General features: G+C 40.8%; 1 protein-coding gene across 3 annotated transcripts in view; it reads left to right on the top strand.

The window, feature by feature from the left end:
• bcar1 (BCAR1 scaffold protein, Cas family member) overlaps positions 1–19,580 on the top strand; it is a 46,516-nt gene that overhangs the window by 16,538 nt on the left and 10,398 nt on the right. For 2 of the 3 annotated variants that reach the window (XM_085283147.1, XM_085283148.1), the window contains exon 2: positions 12,134–12,844. In XM_085283147.1, the coding sequence (XP_085139273.1) occupies positions 12,134–12,844 (711 nt within the window). Of the gene's footprint in view, positions 1–3,823; positions 4,014–12,133; positions 12,845–19,580 lie in introns of those variants that run through there. The other variant, XM_085283146.1, reaches the window with a different exon arrangement.

Genomic DNA, 19,580 nt, shown 5'->3' with positions numbered 1-19,580 from the left:
TCAATTTACCCTTATGGATTGAAATATACATATAAACATATAATGATCACTATTAAGATTTGCCAGAGATCTTTACTGAGTCAGCCCACACCTCTGTCAGTGTATTCTGCCCTTACTGATTGAGTCATCCAGGCCTGACTTACAGCAAGAATTTCCCTCTGTCTCCTACATGACGCTTGACACATACAGCAACACCATCTCTGTCTTAAACATACCCAGCATCTTTTGACTTTTGGTGATTAGGTGTCCGCCCTCATTTACCAAATCTCACATAGACTGAGCCAACAAACACAGCAGTCTTTAGTGCTGTGCTGGATAGATGCTATCTTGTATTTCTAATAAGTCGAGGGTTGAATCCATGTCACTGAGATGCTGCCCATATACCAGCCAAATGGATCCCTTCTTCTCATGGAACCTATTATGCCTGAAGTCACGGTCCTGTATCAGGGAAATACGTCAAATAATCACAGTCAGAAGTCACACTGTGTTAGCTATGTACCCAGTTGTGGCTGGTCTGTATATGTATTGGTAGGAGTTTCTCTTTCAGATTGCAAAAATTGGGCCGATTGCACTAAATTGAACTGGAAAAAAGCAATTCTTCATTTGGGTCCAGCATCACTGTGATAGTTGCGGCTAGGATTGTCAGTCTGTTTGGAGTTCTGTGCGAGATGATATCAGAATTAGCACATATTGGCATGGGTGGGCTGCTCTAAACTTTGAGTGCAGTACCAAAGCTTTGGCCACGTCCTGCAACTCTTGACTTAGACCTCACTCCAAATGTTTAACATAGTTCTAGTCTTAAGTAATACTAGTATTTTGATGAAAACTAACCTGAGGTGATTTATACTTTGTATTAAAGCATATCCTCTGGATGTATTTTGTGACAGTAACTAAACATCAGATGAGTCCTCCAGGTTGATGAGGTCTGAGGTGCTGATATTCAGCCCCTGGTTTAGTCTTTCTGTATCACAGTCAAGTGAAGTAACAAAAATAACTGTTGCTGACAAAAATAATTCCACACCAGGAAACAAAATAACATTTTTACTAGTTAATATTTTGCTGACTGTCTGTCTGTTTAATTTGATCTGTGTGGTTCAGAGCAGCAGAAATCACTTTATATACTACATACATCACTGGAAATGAATCAAGAAACTGACTCAGTTCTGGAAACTGGTGACGTGATATTACCAACAGTGTGTATGCCCAGAATAATCTGAGTAAGATTTAAGTCCTCTCGGCATGCTTGGTTAATCCTGTATTAGCTCTGTAGATTACTGAGGAATGTTGATGTGCACATTTTATTTTTGAAAACAGAACAATGTGAATTCTGTCGGATGGTGTGAAAACACTTATTACAAGAATATTTTGGCATAATATTAGCAGGCAACAATGCTAACCAGAGCACCACAGCCATGCCAGGACTGGGCTTAAGATCGAGTCATTGTGGTCTGTCTGAGTACACCTTCTTTAAATACTTGTCGTGTTGGTTGGAGCTGTGTTTGGATCATTGTTCTGTTGAAGAAAAACTTGACTTTAGTCAAGTGACTTGAACATTACACTGGAAGAACTCATTTCTGAACCTTTCTTCCTGTCTCCCAATACCAAAGCACTTTCAAAAGCAAATGGATGGATGGATCATGAAACAGCCATAAACATATTAGTCTTTTCTCTGAAGTTGGGTATTTTAACAATTGATGGAGATGGTTGCCTCGATTGGCCATTTGACCACAGTTTTTTGCACTTACTGATTAACTTTATTTTCTCGGTTGGAGAAGAAAGTGCTTTTTTTATGTTGAGTTAATATATACCTGCATGTCTACCCTTGGTTTCACTTTACAGTAGAGAGCAGTTAGAGGACAGTCAACAAGCTATGAATTACTGAATGTTTTGAATCTGCTGCTGGGTGCAGAGTCTTCCATAACATATGTGAGTGATTAAACTGTGACGTCAGCACGGCGCTGTAACCATTTGTACTTGCACTCCTTTACTATATCTGTTGCTTCTCAGAAAAGTTCACCGCCTTCAAACAGTCAAAATAGAAGTCGAGATATAATTTTTGGTAAATCCTGCTGTGCACATGGATGAAAGGGATTGCATAAATTTCCAGTTAGATCCTGTGGTTGTGAAATTAGTATTTTAAACCAAATACTTTTGGTTGATGTTTCTGTGGCATTTCTGGGGAGAGTTTTTCTTTTTTCTTAAATTTCAGTTTTTTAAGATGATATTCCAATTTACTCCATCACTGCGATGTCTTGAGTGATGAAATGCAGTGTGTACACACACACATTCCTCTATTGTATATTCTTAACAAATCATAGACTAAGTCACACTTACAACTTACTCTCTTCTATAGACAGAATTAAGAATTTACCTGATTTTTTTAAAACACAAACATCAAAAACGCTACTGGTATGAACTTTAGTTCAGTTAAATCTCTTCAGTAGTAACACACTCCACGTGACTTCTGACTTTCAGATTCTTGCAACCTCTGTTTCTCACTGTTGTGTACAAAGAGGAGCTGTTTTCAGCCAACCAGCTATCTGTTATGAATAGTCTGCCAGCTATTTAAAAGTTCCTACCAAGATCATCTGTCATCAGGTTAAGCAATATCTGGCCACACCTGTGTGAGCCTGTCCTGTTCTCCAGGCTACGAAATCACTGCTGTTGTTTCTGTTGTTAGTCATAGCCTGAAGGCAGACATTCTTCACTTGCTAAAGCAGAAGCCTGCTCTAGAAAGCAGCCGGGGCTGCTTGGAAATCCACCTTTGGTTGTACTCAGACTGAATAGATTATTAAATTGGCATATTTAACCCTTGTATGGTGTTCGGGTCTGTGAGACTCGTGTTCAGTTTTTTTCAAAAGAAAAATTAAACAATTAATTATTTTTTCACGTGTAAATGTGTTGTGTCTTTCCACTCACTCCACTTGATTATAACTGATTTATTTATAACATTTTATATAAAAGAAAAACGAGAAGCACATTAATTCATAAATGTGATCTAACAAAGGTAAAGGGAAAAAATTAACCATGTTTGCTGTTCATATGTCTTGTAATTGGGATGAAGTAAACATCTGTTGAGTAATTTAACATAAAATTGTTTGATAGTGTTAATTTGGAAAGCCAAAACTCTAGCGGGTCCACCAGACCCATGAACACTGGCTGAGTAACAAAAATACGAACACCACACAAGGGTTAAGGGCACACCCCAGAAATCAAAAGTTTTACTGAGGACTTCCCAAAAATGTCATTTACATGACACGGATGACTGTGAGGCTTAACAGAGGTCTCCCAGAAACACTAAAAACATCATGCTCCTGTTTTCACAGGGTTAATTGATCTCAGTGCATAAAATCAGTGGAGAGTTCCTTTTTACGCAGTATCCTTTTTTTTAAGCATCCTTCTTTTCAGATTCTTTAATCTTTAGTGTTTAGTGATAAGCACAGCCGGTTCCATGTCAAATATAAGAGAACTCGGCGTTTACTCCAAAAAACATATTTGGCGCATCGAACACTACGGCTCCTCACTAAAATGAAATAATATACAGTTTAACACATTACTGCAAGAGGAGTAATTCACAGCTTTATGGCAGATGACTCAAATATAGAGCCTTTTCCTTTTGTTTTGGGGCTGTGCACACGTTGTAAACATCACTGCCCTGCAAGACACACTTTCCAGCTTCATCTAGATGTTCAGCTGGCTGGTGGGGTATTTTTTTCTGCTGGTACAAATCAGCCGTGTACGCACAACTATTTCTCAATAATAGTTTGACATGCCAAGACAGGAAAGAAGGAATGGGGGAGGGAAGGCCAGACTGACGGTGGAAGAGAGGAAGGAAAGAAGCAGATGTTTGGAGCGAGAGATAGACGGGCAGAAAGAGGGACAGCAAGAGGAAGCCGTGTGGGAGAAGAGAGAAACGGTCAAAGAAAGGAAAATAGGATTGCTCTGCTGTTTTTTGTTGCTTTGTCAACTTCAGGATGAAATGCAGTGTGGCTGCTGTGCCGCGGGAATGTGAGGTAACAGAGGAGTTGTGTGTTTGTATGTGGAGGCTGTGGAATGCTGTCTTAAGTGGGACTCTGTGTGCGTGAGTTTGTGTCGGGGGCGGGGACAGGGGGGTGTAAGGACAGTTTGTTGGCAGGTTCTTGCTTGCTTCACCGATAACAGGCATATACACAAAAAACAAACAAACAAACAAAAAAATCCCAAATGTGCTTTGGCTATAGAACCACACACAAAACTCACCAAAGTCAAAACACAGTTAGTGGAATTTGCATAGTTCCACTAACTGTGTATCGTTAGATACAGTAGATCGTCCTTCCATGACCCTCATGCATTGCAGGACCACACTGTCATTTCCTTACCACATACATGCCTGTGTCATTTCTTTGAGATTTAAAAAAGTTCAGGGGAGGAGGGGAGGAGGGGCAGCCGCCTGTGAGCACCTGGGCTGTGAGGGCAAACAGAAAGACAGAAAGGGAGTAGAAAGATAGAAAATGACAACCACGACTAAACAAGGTACAGTTCAATTCAGTTTCCTTTTTATAGCGCCAAATCACAACAGCAGTTGCCTCAGTACTTATTATTACAATAATACAGAGGAGCACTTTGGTGACAGTGGGAAGGAAAAAAATCCCCTTCAACCGGAAGAAACCTCCAGCCGAGTCAGGCTCAGGGAGGGGGTGAGGTGAGGGAGACAAAATACGTGCTGTCGAAGAGAGCCAGTGAGTAATAACTAACAGTTAAATGTTTAAACACACGGTGAGTGAAAAGGGGTGAGAAAATGAGAAACACTCAGTGCAACATTGGAAGCTCCCAGCAGCCTAAGTCTATTGCAGCTTAACTATGGGAGGATTCAGGATCACCTAATCCAGCTCTAACTATATGCTTTATCAAAAAGGAGAGTCTTGTCCCTTAACTTTAAGTAAGGGAGTCAATGAAGAGAAGACAATATAGGAGAAATCTGCTCTCTCTTTCTAGTCCCTGTCAGGACTCTTGCTGCAGGATTTTAGATCAACTGAAGGCTTTTCAGGGAGTTTTTAGGATGATGAATTACAGGAGTCCAGTCTAGAAGTAATAAATGCATGAACTGGTTTTTCAGTATCACTCTGAGACAGGATGTTTTTAATTTTAGAGATGTTACACAAATGGAAAAAAGCAGTTCTACATATTTGTTTAATATGCATATTTAAGGACATATCCTTGTCAAGGACGACTCCCAGTTTTCCTCACAGTGTTACTGGAGGCGAAGGTTATGCCATCCAGAGTAAGAATCTGGTTAGATACCATGTTTCTAAGATTTTCAGGGCCGAGTACAATAACCTCAATTATACTTGAATTTAGAAGCAGAAAGTTAGAGGCCATCCAGGTCTTTGTGTCTTTAAAACATCCCTGCAGTTCAACTAATTGCTGAGTGTTATCTGGCTTCATGGACATATGCAGTGGGTCATCTTTACAACAGTGAAAATGTATGCTATGCCTAAACAGAATCAGTCCTAGCACTGAACCCTGTAGAACTCCATAATTAAACTTCATGTGTGAAGAGGACTCTCCATTTGCACAAACAAATTGGAGTCTGTTAGATAGGATTCAATCCATTGCAGTGCAGTAGCTTTAATACTTACAGCACGCTGTGATAAAATATGTGGTCGACAGTATCGAACGCTGCACTGAGGTCTAGCAGGACAAGCACAGAGATGAGTCCACTGTCAGAGGCCATAAGAAGATCATTTGTAACCTTCACTAAAGCTGTTTCTGTGCTGTGATGAGCTCTGAAACATGACTGAAACTCTTCAAATAAACCATTCCTCTGCAGATGATCAGTTAGCTGTTTGACAACTATTCTTTCAAGGATTGTTGAGATGACAGAAAGGTTGGAGATTGGCCTATAATTAGCTAAGACTGCTGGGTCAAGTGATGGCTTTTTAAGTAACTGTTGAACTACTGCCAGCTTGAAGGCCCGTGTTGTGGAAAAATTGAAGGTAGTTGTACATAATGGTATGTCTGTGAGATGGTTATGAGTAATTTTTTCTCTGATGGTTAAATTTTAATTGGTAATAAATAAATGAAATATTTACTAGTTAAGGTCAAATGGAATGTTTCACTCAACTCAGCTCAGACTTTTTGTCAGCCTGTGCTGAAGAGAAACTGAGGGTTTCTGGGGAGAAAACAGGAAGGTTAACTCGCCTTGCTGAGCCTCAGGTTTCGAATCCACAATCTGCCTGAACCTTTCTGTGTGGAGTTTGCATGTTCTCCCTGTGTCCATGTCCCCACTCTCACCTTATGGCCGATTGGACTGACTCCAGCCTTCCTGCGACCATGAATAACCATGAATTCGATAAATGGGTGAAAATAGACGGATGAATAGTACTGTAGGTAATTTATTTGCCAAGGCTGCAGTTCTTCTGGAACCGCATGCCCACAAATGTTCCAGTTCATCCTTAAGCATAACAAGCACCCAAAAAGCTAATGTAGCTGTCATGGAAGCTCTGCTCTGACCTGTTGATAAGAAAAGAGTCAAAGTAAGAGTCGGCTATAGAAGTACTTAGCATTCAAGGTGAAAGATCAAGGGCTGATAGAGTTGGGTCTGCGATTTGTTTGACACAGACAGTTTTTGTAGTTTTGCCCCTGTACACCCACACGGTGGATTTGCAGTTAGTCAATATGTGACTGAAGTGCAGACTTTCAACTGTAATCCGAATGGTTTGACAAAATGTTTTCATTCACTACTCAGGAACTGAAGCTAGTTACATACACAGTGGCTCTAAATTAACTGGACTTGCCTGACAAGCAGTTTTATGGCTGTGTGAGGCCAGTTTTCTTCTTATTTCATGTCAAATGAAGCAGTGATAACTGAAGCTGATTTGCTATAAGAGTGAGAAAAGCAATCTTATTCTTTTTAAGAATCTACATAAACACCTGGCTCTGTTAACCCTTGTACATGTGGAAAGCACAAGATGATCAACAAAGCTAAGAAACAATTCCTGAAAAGCATCTAATCATTATTGTCAGACTAATCCAAAATGAATCCCTTTAACCAGCTGACCTGCCAATGGGACAAAATGTTATTCAGCAATTTATTGAAGAACTTAATTCTAAAAATACCCAAATTTGTATTTCCATTAAGTGCTATCCTTGTGCATGTTCACATTTAAATCACTACAAACAAACAAACACTACAATCAAATTTGAAATGAAACCAAAACACACTGAAGGGTAAAATCCAAATAACATTCCCGCTCCTATTCTCTTCTGTCAGGTGGAGTCATGTACAGAGACAAACTTGCAAATGTTTTATCACCATCTTTACACACGCACATACAAACACAAAACAAAGGCACACAAAAACACAAAAGAAACAAAAGAAAGACTCATGCTAATAAATGGTCTCTAGAAACTAACTAAATGTTAGTTACATTTTTGGGAAGTCCTCTGTAAATCCTTCGATTTCTGGGGTGTGCCCTTAAATATGCCAATTTAATACATTCAGTCTGACCGAATACAAAGAAAAGTGGATTTTCAGCCGTCTGCTTTCTGTCTCTGTGGGGACACATAGGTTTCCTAGCCTCTGAGCCTAATCTTAAACATCATAACTAACATACTATATTTCTAATCTCATCTCTCAGATTACCACGTAGAGTTCGTGGCTTTCTGGAACTGCTCTTTTGTGTGTGTCGAGGACAGGTCAGGTCTTGTGTTTTTTGTTTTGTACATACTGTGTGTGTGTGTGTGTGTGTGTGTGTGTGTGTGTGTGTGTGTGTGTCAGAGGAGCCATTACTTAAAAAGACACATGAAAACGTAGCAATGAAAAGGCATGAGTGTTTGTTTTTGTGGCTGTTCTCAGTACAAATGTATCTGTAGCCATTTTTCTTTGGGGAGATGAAGATTCAAATCAAACATACTATTTACTAAGATTTGAAGCTAACGATTTATAGCTGTTTGTGTGTTAACACAGAAAAAGAAGCAAGTCTTAACTTGGATGCAATGGTTAGAACTACCACGTAATGACTGAGGGGGAGGGCGCATAGCTCTGAGCGCAGTACTGTGAGGGAGTAAGGGCACACTGTGTAGTGCAATTAAATCAAGCTCTTGGTGTGGTTGGTTTGTGCAGATGTGAATATGGCATGTGTAGTGATCCAGAGTACACAAACAAGAACAACTGATCTGCTTTATAGAACTTGAGCTGCCCAGACAAATACAGATGTTAGGGCTAAATTCTCTGTGTCACTAAATGGTAAATGGTCTGTATCACTAGTGCAGAACAAAGCACGCTCTCCTATATTTACTTGATGTTGTTGTTGATTTTGCTAAACACACATCTGGCCAATAGACTGAAAGTTCTCATGTAGATTGTACTCATGCATTTCAATATATATTCCTCTAGACTGATATATATCTCTTCTGTTTGCTATTTATTCCTGGCAAATAGCAAACATATAGCAAACATGTAGCAAACATATATCTCTATACTGTTTACATTTTATGCTCATACTATATATATGTATATGTTTTTCTTTTACTCCTGCACAGTTGGCGTGGAGCACCCATTATTTACATGTACAAGGACAATAAAGGGCTATTTTATTCTATATTCTATTCTATTAATAGAGAGCCAATGTTGTAACTTTAACTTTCACATACGTAAGCAAAAACAAAACAAAAATAATGACATTACTTCACCTAGCTCTCACCTATCCTGAGTCAGAAAAGGGTTTGAGAGTTTTTTCTCAGTTAGCTGGACATTGTTGACATTTTGCTGCTGGGCTTTATCCCCTGCTGTCTGGATAATGTGATTAGTTCCCACTGTGTTCTTATTTCTCCACACTCACAGACTGCCCTGCAGAGTGCATGTACAACTGTCTACTTGATAGCTTTCTCACAGTTATTAGCAGACAAGGGTGTTCGAGGCTTTACAAAATGTAATTAAGCACTAAAGTGTAACTGTCAGAAGGTAGTTCTCTTCACTCTGACCATGCTTCACTCCGGCCAGTGTTTGAGTGCTTCACCCTTTTTCTTTTTTTGCAAAGACCTGGTGGTTACCCCTCCTGATCAAGCTAAGCCGGCAGCATTCAGAATACTTGAGGCGTGTCATTGCTGCTGGGCGACGCACTGTTGCGTTACTGTTGTGCATACAGGTTTATCTCCCAGTCGTCTGTGCAAAATGCAAAATGGAAACCATGATGGTATAATGGTTTCCATTTTGGGGCGTAGAAGACAACGGACTCGTATATTCCATTTCCCCTCTCTGTGTACAAAACAGTTAGGTTGACAAGTATTGGGGACAATGACACAATTTTTGTAATTTTATCTCTATGTGAATTTCCCATCTCTGAGACTAATAGAGGCTATCTTATCTGAGCTTAGCTTATCTGAGCTTAGCTTAGCTTAGTTTATAAACAAAACACACTGGATTTGAAATCAAGCAATCATGATGTCATTAACATGCAGAGTTTTGTCTTTAATTCAAGTGGTTTAACAAAGTTTTTCATTCAATTTTGGGAGTTAGAAACATTTTTATACGTAGTGCCTACTTTCATTGACCTGCAGTTTCATGACCAGGTGAGGCCTGCTTGTAACATGACAGATTAAGCAGATGAATGATCTGGAGTTGATTCGAAGTTTTGATCTCGATGCAAGCGGCGACTGAAAAACTAGTAGCTAGTGGCCAAGTTATCAATCCTTGTACATTCTTAAAAAGTAGGAATGTACTGCTGGTGGTCTGGATGATCCATACCTAAAGCATCACACAGAAGAGAAATCACTTAAGACTGGATCTCAATGAATGAAATATTCAAATCTTAGTAATTGTTGAGAATAAAATGATTTAAGAACAAAGGACTGATCAGGTGGTACTGTGGGGCAGAGCTGTGGCCAAGCTGAGTTACAAGTTTAATGGTGACACAGTGAATTCAGTGAATGAATCTTAGCATCATCAGCTTAAATGCAAAGTCACGCACACCCCCAGTCTTATAAATACAAACACTGTACAGTGAATCAAAGATGAGAATGCCTTAAAACATACAGGACATCACTTCTCCAATGAATAAAATAACTGTGGTCAACAAGCTCTCTTGAAGTATTGAACTGTTAAATTCGGCAAATTGAACATAATATCACAAGAGTCCTGCTCTATCAGAGTTGTGACAATTGAACCCGAGACTATCCAGTGTCACACAGTTAAGCTGTTCAGTTAATCAGAGTGCATCATTCTTTAAAGTGAACCTCCAACAGCCACGTCAAGGAGCAACAGTGAGGGGGCAGTTTGAAATAAGAACACAAATAATGTCATAATATCTTTGAGGAAAGAGCGGGTTAATAAAACAGTTAATCGTCTTTGTATCACAGCAGTCATGTAGGTTAGTGCAGTTTAAAGTCCTTCACGGGTGATCGGCAAGCCGATGATAAACCGGCACAAAATGTAATAAAATATTAAGCACGACAGCAGAGCAGGAGGTAGAGGATCGATGCCTGCAGTGCAGGAGCTGCAACAGACTGGTGACCAGTGCATGATGTAGCCTGCCTCCCATTATATGACAACTGGGATAGGCTCCCACATATCCCAGAACTGGATAAGTACTAATAATTAAATCCACCAGTAAAATATATTGAAAAGAGAAAAAAAAATCATTAGATTTCAAGTGTGTCAAGTGTGTTTCTCTGTTGTTAAGAGCCTCATCTAAGGCACTGAGTACACGTCCAATGCAGGAGAAGGAAAGTCCAACCATAAATCCGACTGCCAGCGACATGGCCTCATTTAAACACACACTGTTATGTGGTCAGGGTGGACTGTGTGTGTGTGTGTGTGTGTGTGTGTGTGTGTGTGTGTGTGTGTGTGTGTGTGTGTGTGTGTGTGTGTGTGGTTGGCCTTCAGCCAGCACAGGTTGTTTCAGTGTATGATAGCTGGGGTGGGACTCAGACAGAGGGAGGAGGAGCGGGTCGACGTCAGACTGAACGACAAACATTGGTTTCGAAGGGGGAGGTGTTTCTGTTTGCACACTGACTGTTCTCACAGTTGTGTGTGTGTGTGTGTGTGTCTGTTGTGTGTGTGTGTCTGTATTGCCGTGTTAGTAGCATTCAGTCAAAATGGATTTTGAAATGTATAATTGGAAGCTTAAAAAAATGTAAACTACTCAGATATAATCATTTATTAAAGTCAAGGTCCACTCTCGGATGATTACTTTATTCTTATTTTTATTATTATTGTTGCTGGGCTGTCGTTTATGCTTTACCACTTGCTTTGCTGTGAGTTCATAGTTGAAGACACGCAGTGACATCTGTATGTCTGCGTCTCTGATCAAGTGTGTGCAGTGGGAGACTTTACAGGCAGGCTGCTCACACACTTAGAAGTTAGGAGTGGTACTTGTGTTTCTTTGCCTTTTTTTCCATTATTTTTCTTTAATTTAATTGGGTAAGCACAACTTCTCATACCTAGACCCAGCATATATGTGAAGTTGATTTGGTTCACTAAATATTGCGAGATCTGCCTTTAAAATCCCAACTGCAGGTTGGGTCCACAGAAGCTATTAAGGTGGTTTATGGCTTTCCGTGGGTTTGTCCTGATTAAACAACGGATTTTATTTCTGATCTAAGAGTAACAATACTTCCACTTCCTTTGGCCTCACTGGCTTCATGGTAAACCACATGCAAAACAAATTACAGTATGGCTAAGTGCTGTATGGTGAACTAGCCATAGCACATCAGTTGTAGAACTGTCTGATCTATATACCAAAACAAAACATTGTTAAATAGAATAAACCTTTTTTGCATCAATAGTTAAAAATCCCTTAAAATTTATGGCTCTGCTCCACTTGTTACTGCTAAACCAACTCTTAGAACTGTTTTTAGGTGTTATTAGGTTTACATGTATTTGCTGAATTGAAATTGTGACTGTGCTGTTTATGTGAACTACCTGAACAGGTGCTAAATAACATGAATGAAACTGATGAGGAGACGGTGCACACATCCCTGAAACACTGTAACTGTGAAGAACATAGACTTTCAATAGACACTTCTGTGTTTTATATCCCTGATGTTACCAACATCAGGGATATAAATATCTTACAGTCCTGCTTTCAGAACAATAGATTTTCCCATTGCTGTATCTAAAGTAGACTTTATTTTATGTTTCCCTTTTCTCCAGAACATTTTGGCCAAGGCGTTGTATGACAATGTGGCAGAGTCTCCGGATGAGCTCTCTTTCCGCAAGGGCGACATTATGACAGTCTTGGAGCGTGACACACAGGGATTGGATGGCTGGTGGCTCTGCTCACTCCACGGCCGCCAAGGCATTGTCCCTGGCAACCGTCTCAAGATCCTGGTTGGCATGTACGACAGTAAACAGCAGCAGGCCATCCCTTCCACACCAGATCCAGCTGTTTCCTGTCCCACCTCGCAAGTCCAGAGACCCCTCCACCCTCCGAGTGCATATCCCAAACCGACACCTCCCCTGTCATCCATTGCCTCAATGTCTTCCTCCGGGTTTGCAAACAAGACCCTCCCTTCTACTCAGTACACATCCATGCACTCAGCCTACTCCACCCCTAGCCCTGCACAACCCAACCCTGACTCTGTCTACATGATGCCCCCCTCACACAGTCCCAAACCAAGCCTCCAAAGTGTGTACCAAGTTCCCTCCGGTCCAAGTGGAACTTCTACACAAGCCCAGCCAGGACCACCCAGCAAGGCCTCAGCTCAAGGTCAGAGACAGCCTGGTAAAGAGATCTATCAGGTGCCACCTTCTGTAGGTCCAGCACCAGGTCAGGCAACAGCTCCAGCCGGCCAGGATGTGTATCAGGTGCCTCCCTCCCTGGATAGGAGGAACTGGGATAGCAGCAACAAGCCACTTGGCAAGGTAAGGATGGACAAATAAGTTAATATACAAAGAAAGGAAGCTCATCATTAGACAAGGACATTAAATATCACTGACTTGAGTTCTGCATGTTTTATATGAACCACAAACAGTTAAAGATTCTGCTGTCGACACTGCCTGTACAGGTGTGCCTACATTTGTGCCAAACCAAGAAGATTCTTCTTCTTCTTCTGTGCTCTGCAATAAGGTTTGCTAACTGTGTGGTCCATCTGACTGTTTAGTGGAGGTCGTTTAGTATGCTTGGGCTGATCAGACCAATTTAGTAAACTGAATGAGAATATAATTTACACCTATGATGTGTAACGGTGATGCAGTGACACTACTGACTGGCAAAATCGTCTGCGTCTCCTCAAGTTTGTCAAAACAGCAACTCATCAACTTGAATTGCAGTTAGGTGGTTAGGAAGTTGCACAGAGTCAAATCTGGTGACTGAGGCTGTGGCCTGAAAACCTGAATACACTATGAGTGAGCAGAGCAGCTGACGCTTTTTGAATGTTTTTTCTATAGTTATCAGGTCATTGCACTGCAACTCATAATTATTTTTGTATTTTTTTCAGTCCAAGTTGGAGGCCTATAGTGAAACTGCAGATGGACTCAAGTAGTCAAATGAAACTTCAAATGAGAAATCTAGGTTTATATTCTAAACTAGCATGAATGTTGTCTTTATTCTGATGTGATAGGAGGAAAACCTGTGTGTGTAGTGTTTTGTACCTGATGCACAGGAACACGTGTTGTCACAGAATTGAGATCTTAAGGTCTTTCAAAGTTTTTCTTTGGACATTTGCTGCTTTTTTCACTCATTTTAATTGTGGCTTATTGTTAACAGTGACCTATGAATCACCTAAGCAAAAAAAGGCAACTCATCTCACCTCAAGGGATGAACCAGTGTTGCTGCTACAGACAACCAACAGCCAATTTAAATTCTAGCTTTAGGCTCTTTGTTGTTAGCAGTAAAAAGTTGTAATTTGGTTCCATTTCTTTAGTTGAATCTACAAAAAAACACCAAAGGTATGGTTTGTAGTGTTTGCTTTAACATTTTGACAAAACTAGAAGAGTGAAGAACAAAATAAGAAGTTTCAGACCTAAAAAACTTTTTACAGCAGACAAACAGTATCTGAAAGTCGTGTTCTTAAGAAGCAGGAAAAATCCAGACACAAGAAAAGGCAAAAGTATTCCAAATTACTCAAGAACTAGTCTTCAATCACTGGGAACAGGAAATGAAGTGATGAATCCAGATTAGAAATTAGATTCGATTAGAAATGAATGTTTCAAATCATAGTCACAATCATAGGAGGTCGTCAGCAGTCCAACCATGAGTGAAACGTGGTGGAGGATCTGTCCCGGTTTTGTGCTGCCCTTTTAGCGAGTGGTGTGGGACATCTTGTCAAATTTGATGGAATTATGAAAACAGAAAAGTGCATTTTTATGCAACACGAAGAACCATCTGAAAAGAATCTGATGGGCAGCAGCTTTAATTTTCAGCATGACAATGATCCCAACCACACTGACAATGCAGTAAAATCATTTGGGGGAAAAAAACAAAAAAACACACTCAATGAAATTCTATCAGTCATGGATTGGCCTCCCCAGAGTCCGCAGCTCAACATTTTTGAAGCCGTGTGGAATCATCATATCATTGTTACACTTTTATCTAGTACCTCAAAAAATTAAGACTCACTCAGTGTGTGGAGAAGCAATGAAATAAAATGATTATTAATAATGCAGCTCAGATATTGTGGTTGGATGACTGTGCATTTTACTGCACCAGCAAATGACAGGCTACTGTTTGTCTACTCTGGGGAGCACCCAGGACAGTGTGCATGCATGCATGCATGCGTGCAAAGGTCCAGCTGCTCCCCTGCTTTTTAACACATGGATTCATCTGTGGTCCTGTGCCTGTCTGTAACTGCTTTATAATTAATGAATATGCAGGACTAAACTGCATTTAAAAAAAAAGCTCTTTGTTCAGTTCAGGGAAATGTTGTACTGTGTTCTTAGTGTCCTACTAAGAGTTCAGTACTTTTCTTCATGAATACACAGTCATAGAAAATCCTCACAAACAGCAGTCTAGGACCCAACAACTTGATATGATCTTTCAGAACAAGGTCAGACAATCCATGATCCACCCAGCAAGTTAATATCAAGTTAATATAAATGACCTTAAATATCAGTGAAGTCAAGTGTTTCAAATAGGTGTACCTAATTAAAGTTTGTGTAGGCTTTAATAACAGAAGCAAGGCATAATAATATATTAATATTATCTACCACACAATTAACCAGATTCATTTGTGAAAGATACATATGCCATTATATAAATAATGTCATATTTATATGGGAAATAAAATTGTCTTACACTTTGGTGATCATTTCCAATTTTTCAACTAGCTCTTAAACTTTGGTCTTACTTACATTTCAGTGTGCTGTAAGCTTCAAGTGGGATATGTTTGGATCAATAAATCTTTGTCACTTCGTGCTTTGTTTCCCTTTTATGTTGTGAAGGCAGCTGAGACTTTAGAAGTCTTATTTTCTAGTGTGTGTGAAAGCAGACTGAGCTCCTATAACAACTCGATGCTGTAGATTTATGTACAAAATGTACAAAACCAGCTCTCAAAATTAGGATTTTGTGAGAGTAAAGCTTTGAATGTGAGCAAACCCCAGAGCCATGTTATGAGCGGTGCATTACTATCCAAAGTTTTTTTTTTTTGTTTTTTTTTTTTAAATGACATCAGAAACAGCAGTATGCGACATTACGTGATGGCAGAGCTTCAGTTCATCCTTTGTCATTTTTTTTTTTTTTTTTTTTTAATAAATAGGACAGGGGGAATGAATGAGAGAAAGAGGGGGAGAGAAAGAAAGAAAACCAAAGGGGAGAAGAGACGGTGAGAAGGGGGGGGAAGAGAGAGAAAAAAAAAAAAACTCCTGGGTCACCTGTATGGAGAAAAAAAAAAAAACAAACAAAAAAAACAAACAGAGGAGACAGCAAACAACAAAGAGCAACATAATAATAGAGAAAACAAAGCACCATCACAATAAACTAGCTAGCCATAGATATCAATATTTACTAAATAATAAACGATATTGTGCAGCACGCAAGATAGACAGCGCACAGTGTGCTTTGAGGTAGCAGCCAAGAAAGCTTTAGTCCGCGTCTGTGAATACCCATGTGTGCATACCTGTGTGGATCAGCATGCTTGCATTCCAAAGGTTTCTCCATGTAATGATCTGCTAGGGAGTGTGGGGGGGCCACAGCCCCGTCCTCCAGGGTGTGAAGCGGGTATGGAGGAGATCAAAACTCCAGACATCCAGAGGCCCCCAGAACACAAGAGACCATGGAAGACCAACAGAGGGGCAGCCGCGCCACTGTTCCAGTAAGAGCTGAGGAGAGTCCCAGATGAGGGCTCGCCCAGCAGCCGCGGAGCAGAAGTCAGGGGGAGTTGCAGTGACGCGCCCGTGAGCTCCGCCGGCCCCCAGCTGCGCCTGAGTGACCGAGCACCCCACCTCCAAAGGGGCCCGAGCGAGCCCCAGGCCCCAGGCCCCGACAAGTGGCCGCCAAGGAGTGAGCCGGTGTGTACCCGGACGCCCACCCCCAGACACAAAGAACCACCAACACACCGACACCTGAGGGAGTCCGCCACCGGCAGGGGAAGTGGTGGTGGGTGGAGATAGGCCTCCAAACCTTGGAGGGCCTGAGGTGTCCCCAGAGAGGTGTAGTGTTCATTGTAGTGTTGATGCATATGTGTTCTAAGGTGCAATTAAAACCCAGGAGGGCATGGAGCTACCTGCCATGGAGCAGCAGGTAAGCGCATAGTCCCTCCTGCTAGCCCTCAATGACTAAGTGTATTTAAAATTGAGAGGTGGGCAACGACGTCAGGGGTGAGGTATACACCCTGATGGTAAATTGGACTCCGTGATTGTGCCCACCCCCAAGATCCTATATGTATGTGTAATGAGAGTGTGACTAATGTGAATGTCTAAGTTGTGGGATAAAATTGAGGCAGAGGCAGCCAGAAGGGGACAGGGGGGGGGGGGGGGGGTAGCCTCCTCTGCACCCTGGTGACATACCCCCACTCCAAGGCCCTGCATGTGTGGGTGGTTGTGGAGGAGCGGGAAGAGGGAGGCAGCTGGAGATGGGGAGGGAAGGAAGGGAGGGGCAGGTACTATCCAAAGTTTTGGAATGACACATTCACTTATAGCTGAAATTTTAATATAATGCACACATTTGGCTTTGTAATATAAATAAAATTACAGCAGAAATAGAGACTGACTATAAAGTACAAAAACATTCAAACTTTATAAATTGTTAATAGGTATATGGGCAAAGACAGAAGAGTATGGACACAGCGATCCCCTTCTTTATGGACACGAAAAGTATGGCTATACTATGATTAATATGTGTGGAGGCAGGAAGTGGAAATCTAAGTATATCCTGGATCAAGGCTATCAGTTCTTTCCTGTTCTCTCCCTCTGAATCTCTTTGTACACACAGACCCAGGATATGACTTAAGAGTGTTAGACACTTCAGATGTAATAGACTGAAACTATTAGAATTAGACCAATACTGAGCTGGTATAAGCAAGGGCTATGAGTCCTGTGTTGTACTCCAGTCTTGAAGGAGTTTCCAGAGACGCTGAGCACTTGTTGGTCCCTTTGCCTTCACTCTGCAGTCCATCTCATCCCAAACATCTCAACTGGGTTTAGCTCATGGCATGTTGCTGCAGGATGCTGTGGTGGCCATGTTGGTTCAGTGTGCCTTCAGTTATGAATAAATCCCCAATAGTGTCACCAGCAAAGGTGACAATATAACCTTATTTAAAACAAAAAGAAAAAGAAAATTCCTTATACTTGGAACTGCTGGAGACTGTTGTGTATTTCTAAAGGTGCTCAAAATTTGTCGGTAACAGCCCATCCAATCCACAAATCCACACATGCAGAGAGATCAAACTACAGATGTCTTTAAACTGAGTTATGTGTTATAATGAGCAATGACACAGGGAAAATGTATTGAGGAAACAAAGGTGCAACAAAGCAGAGAAAGTCATGTCACCCACTGAAATCCATCAGTAATTAGGAAACAAACCTGCCATTTAGTGCAAATTAATATCAGCTGGTTCAGTCCCAACTGAAGGCCTATAAAAGGGTGTCTCTTTATTACCAAGGTGTTCAACAAGACAAATGTGCAGAGACATTCTTGATAAAAAAAAAAAAAATCTGCTCTTCAGGCCTTAGTGGCTGACATGTGGCGCATTAATGTGGCATCAAATAATATTTTAAAAAATGTACCAGAAATGATGTCATAACTACTCCATCCAACAATTTAAGACAATGTAACACAAATATCTGAGACAAGTGTCAGATATATATACTATTTAATGAGCAGAGTTCTGGGATATTTTTTTGCATATTTTATTGTGAATCTCTTTTCTGAGACACACAGTAACACAATGGAGAACATGGTGAGAGGCCAGGACAGATTACAGTGTGGAGCAGCTGAACATGTCCACTAGCTCAAACAGACCACACAGACTTCCATCTGGACCTTGCCCTGTTTTATCCACTGCATCTTTTTAGATTCTGCAAAATAAGTGGTCATATAGATTTGAACATTTTTGATTTGAACAGTTAAAATTGCCCTGTATTTGATGCAGATACCAAGATTTCAGTCTGCTTTTCCTTCTAGCAACACACTGGTTTCTTTTTATGCAGTCTTTGCTCTTCAGCATAAAGCAAAGAGCAGGAAAGAGAGAAAAGGGAAAGAAGGAGAAGAGGAGGGAGGGGCATTGCTCGAGCAAAGGTCATCAGTTGAACAATGATTTCTGGGATGAATCATCTACATGGCACAAAAGCCTAGCTTGTATCACACATTGCCCCCTATGAGTTTATGTCCATTTAGGCATGCAAAAGAATTCCCCTTCAGTGAGTCATCATAGCTGAATTTGTGCAAAGGCATTTTATTGTTGGTCAGTGTGATCTGTGATGATGGGGACAGTGATTTAGGTGTCCATGAGGGTTTTAGGACAGTACATCTGAAAGTAGCCACTGAACAATATGAAGGAAACCTGGCAACATGCAGTATATAACTATTGTTCAGGAGTATGTTTAGGGGAAGCTGCCGACCTCTGTTGGTGCAGGGTAGATCTGCTGTTAGGTTTACTCCTGTTAACTACATAAGGAAACATCCTTTACAAGTGTAAAGCATCAGTTTTACTGTCAAGGTTCCACAGGGAGTGGACTCAAACAAAGGACCCAGTAACCTTTATTTAGATTTCCTGCTCTGGTCTAAGATATGAATGTCAAGGATAGAAAACAAAGTAAATAATCCAACTCTCCAGAAAGCTCACAGGGATGAAACACAAAGAAGAAACTCCAAACAACTAAACAAAATGTCAACAGAAGTTGGCATAGAATCTGAATATAACCAATACAGAACTATAAATATCTGTGAGACTTTTGGGAGAGGAATGTTGTCCCATTGTTAACAAGCACCTTAAGTCGACTTAAGGAAACAGCAGGGTGTCTGATTCGTGTTCAAAAATGGCTTCTTCGTCTGCTTTTGTGGATGGCACAGTGAACTGTGTTCACAGGCTATGATTTCTGGAAGTGTTCCTGAGCCCATGCACTGATTTCAGTAACAGAATCATGCTTGTTTTTAATGCACTGCTGTCTGAGGGCACAAAATCATAGCATCCGGTATTGATTTTTGACCTTTTTTCCCTTGCAC

This window comes from Mchenga conophoros, linkage group LG7 (genome assembly GCF_057382185.1).
Source record: "Mchenga conophoros isolate Kocher_MC1m ecotype Shallow Benthic linkage group LG7, M_conophoros_male_GT1.1, whole genome shotgun sequence".
In the NCBI taxonomy this organism is placed as follows: domain Eukaryota; kingdom Metazoa; phylum Chordata; class Actinopteri; order Cichliformes; family Cichlidae; genus Mchenga; species Mchenga conophoros.
This window is presented reverse-complemented; position numbering and strand designations above follow the sequence as displayed.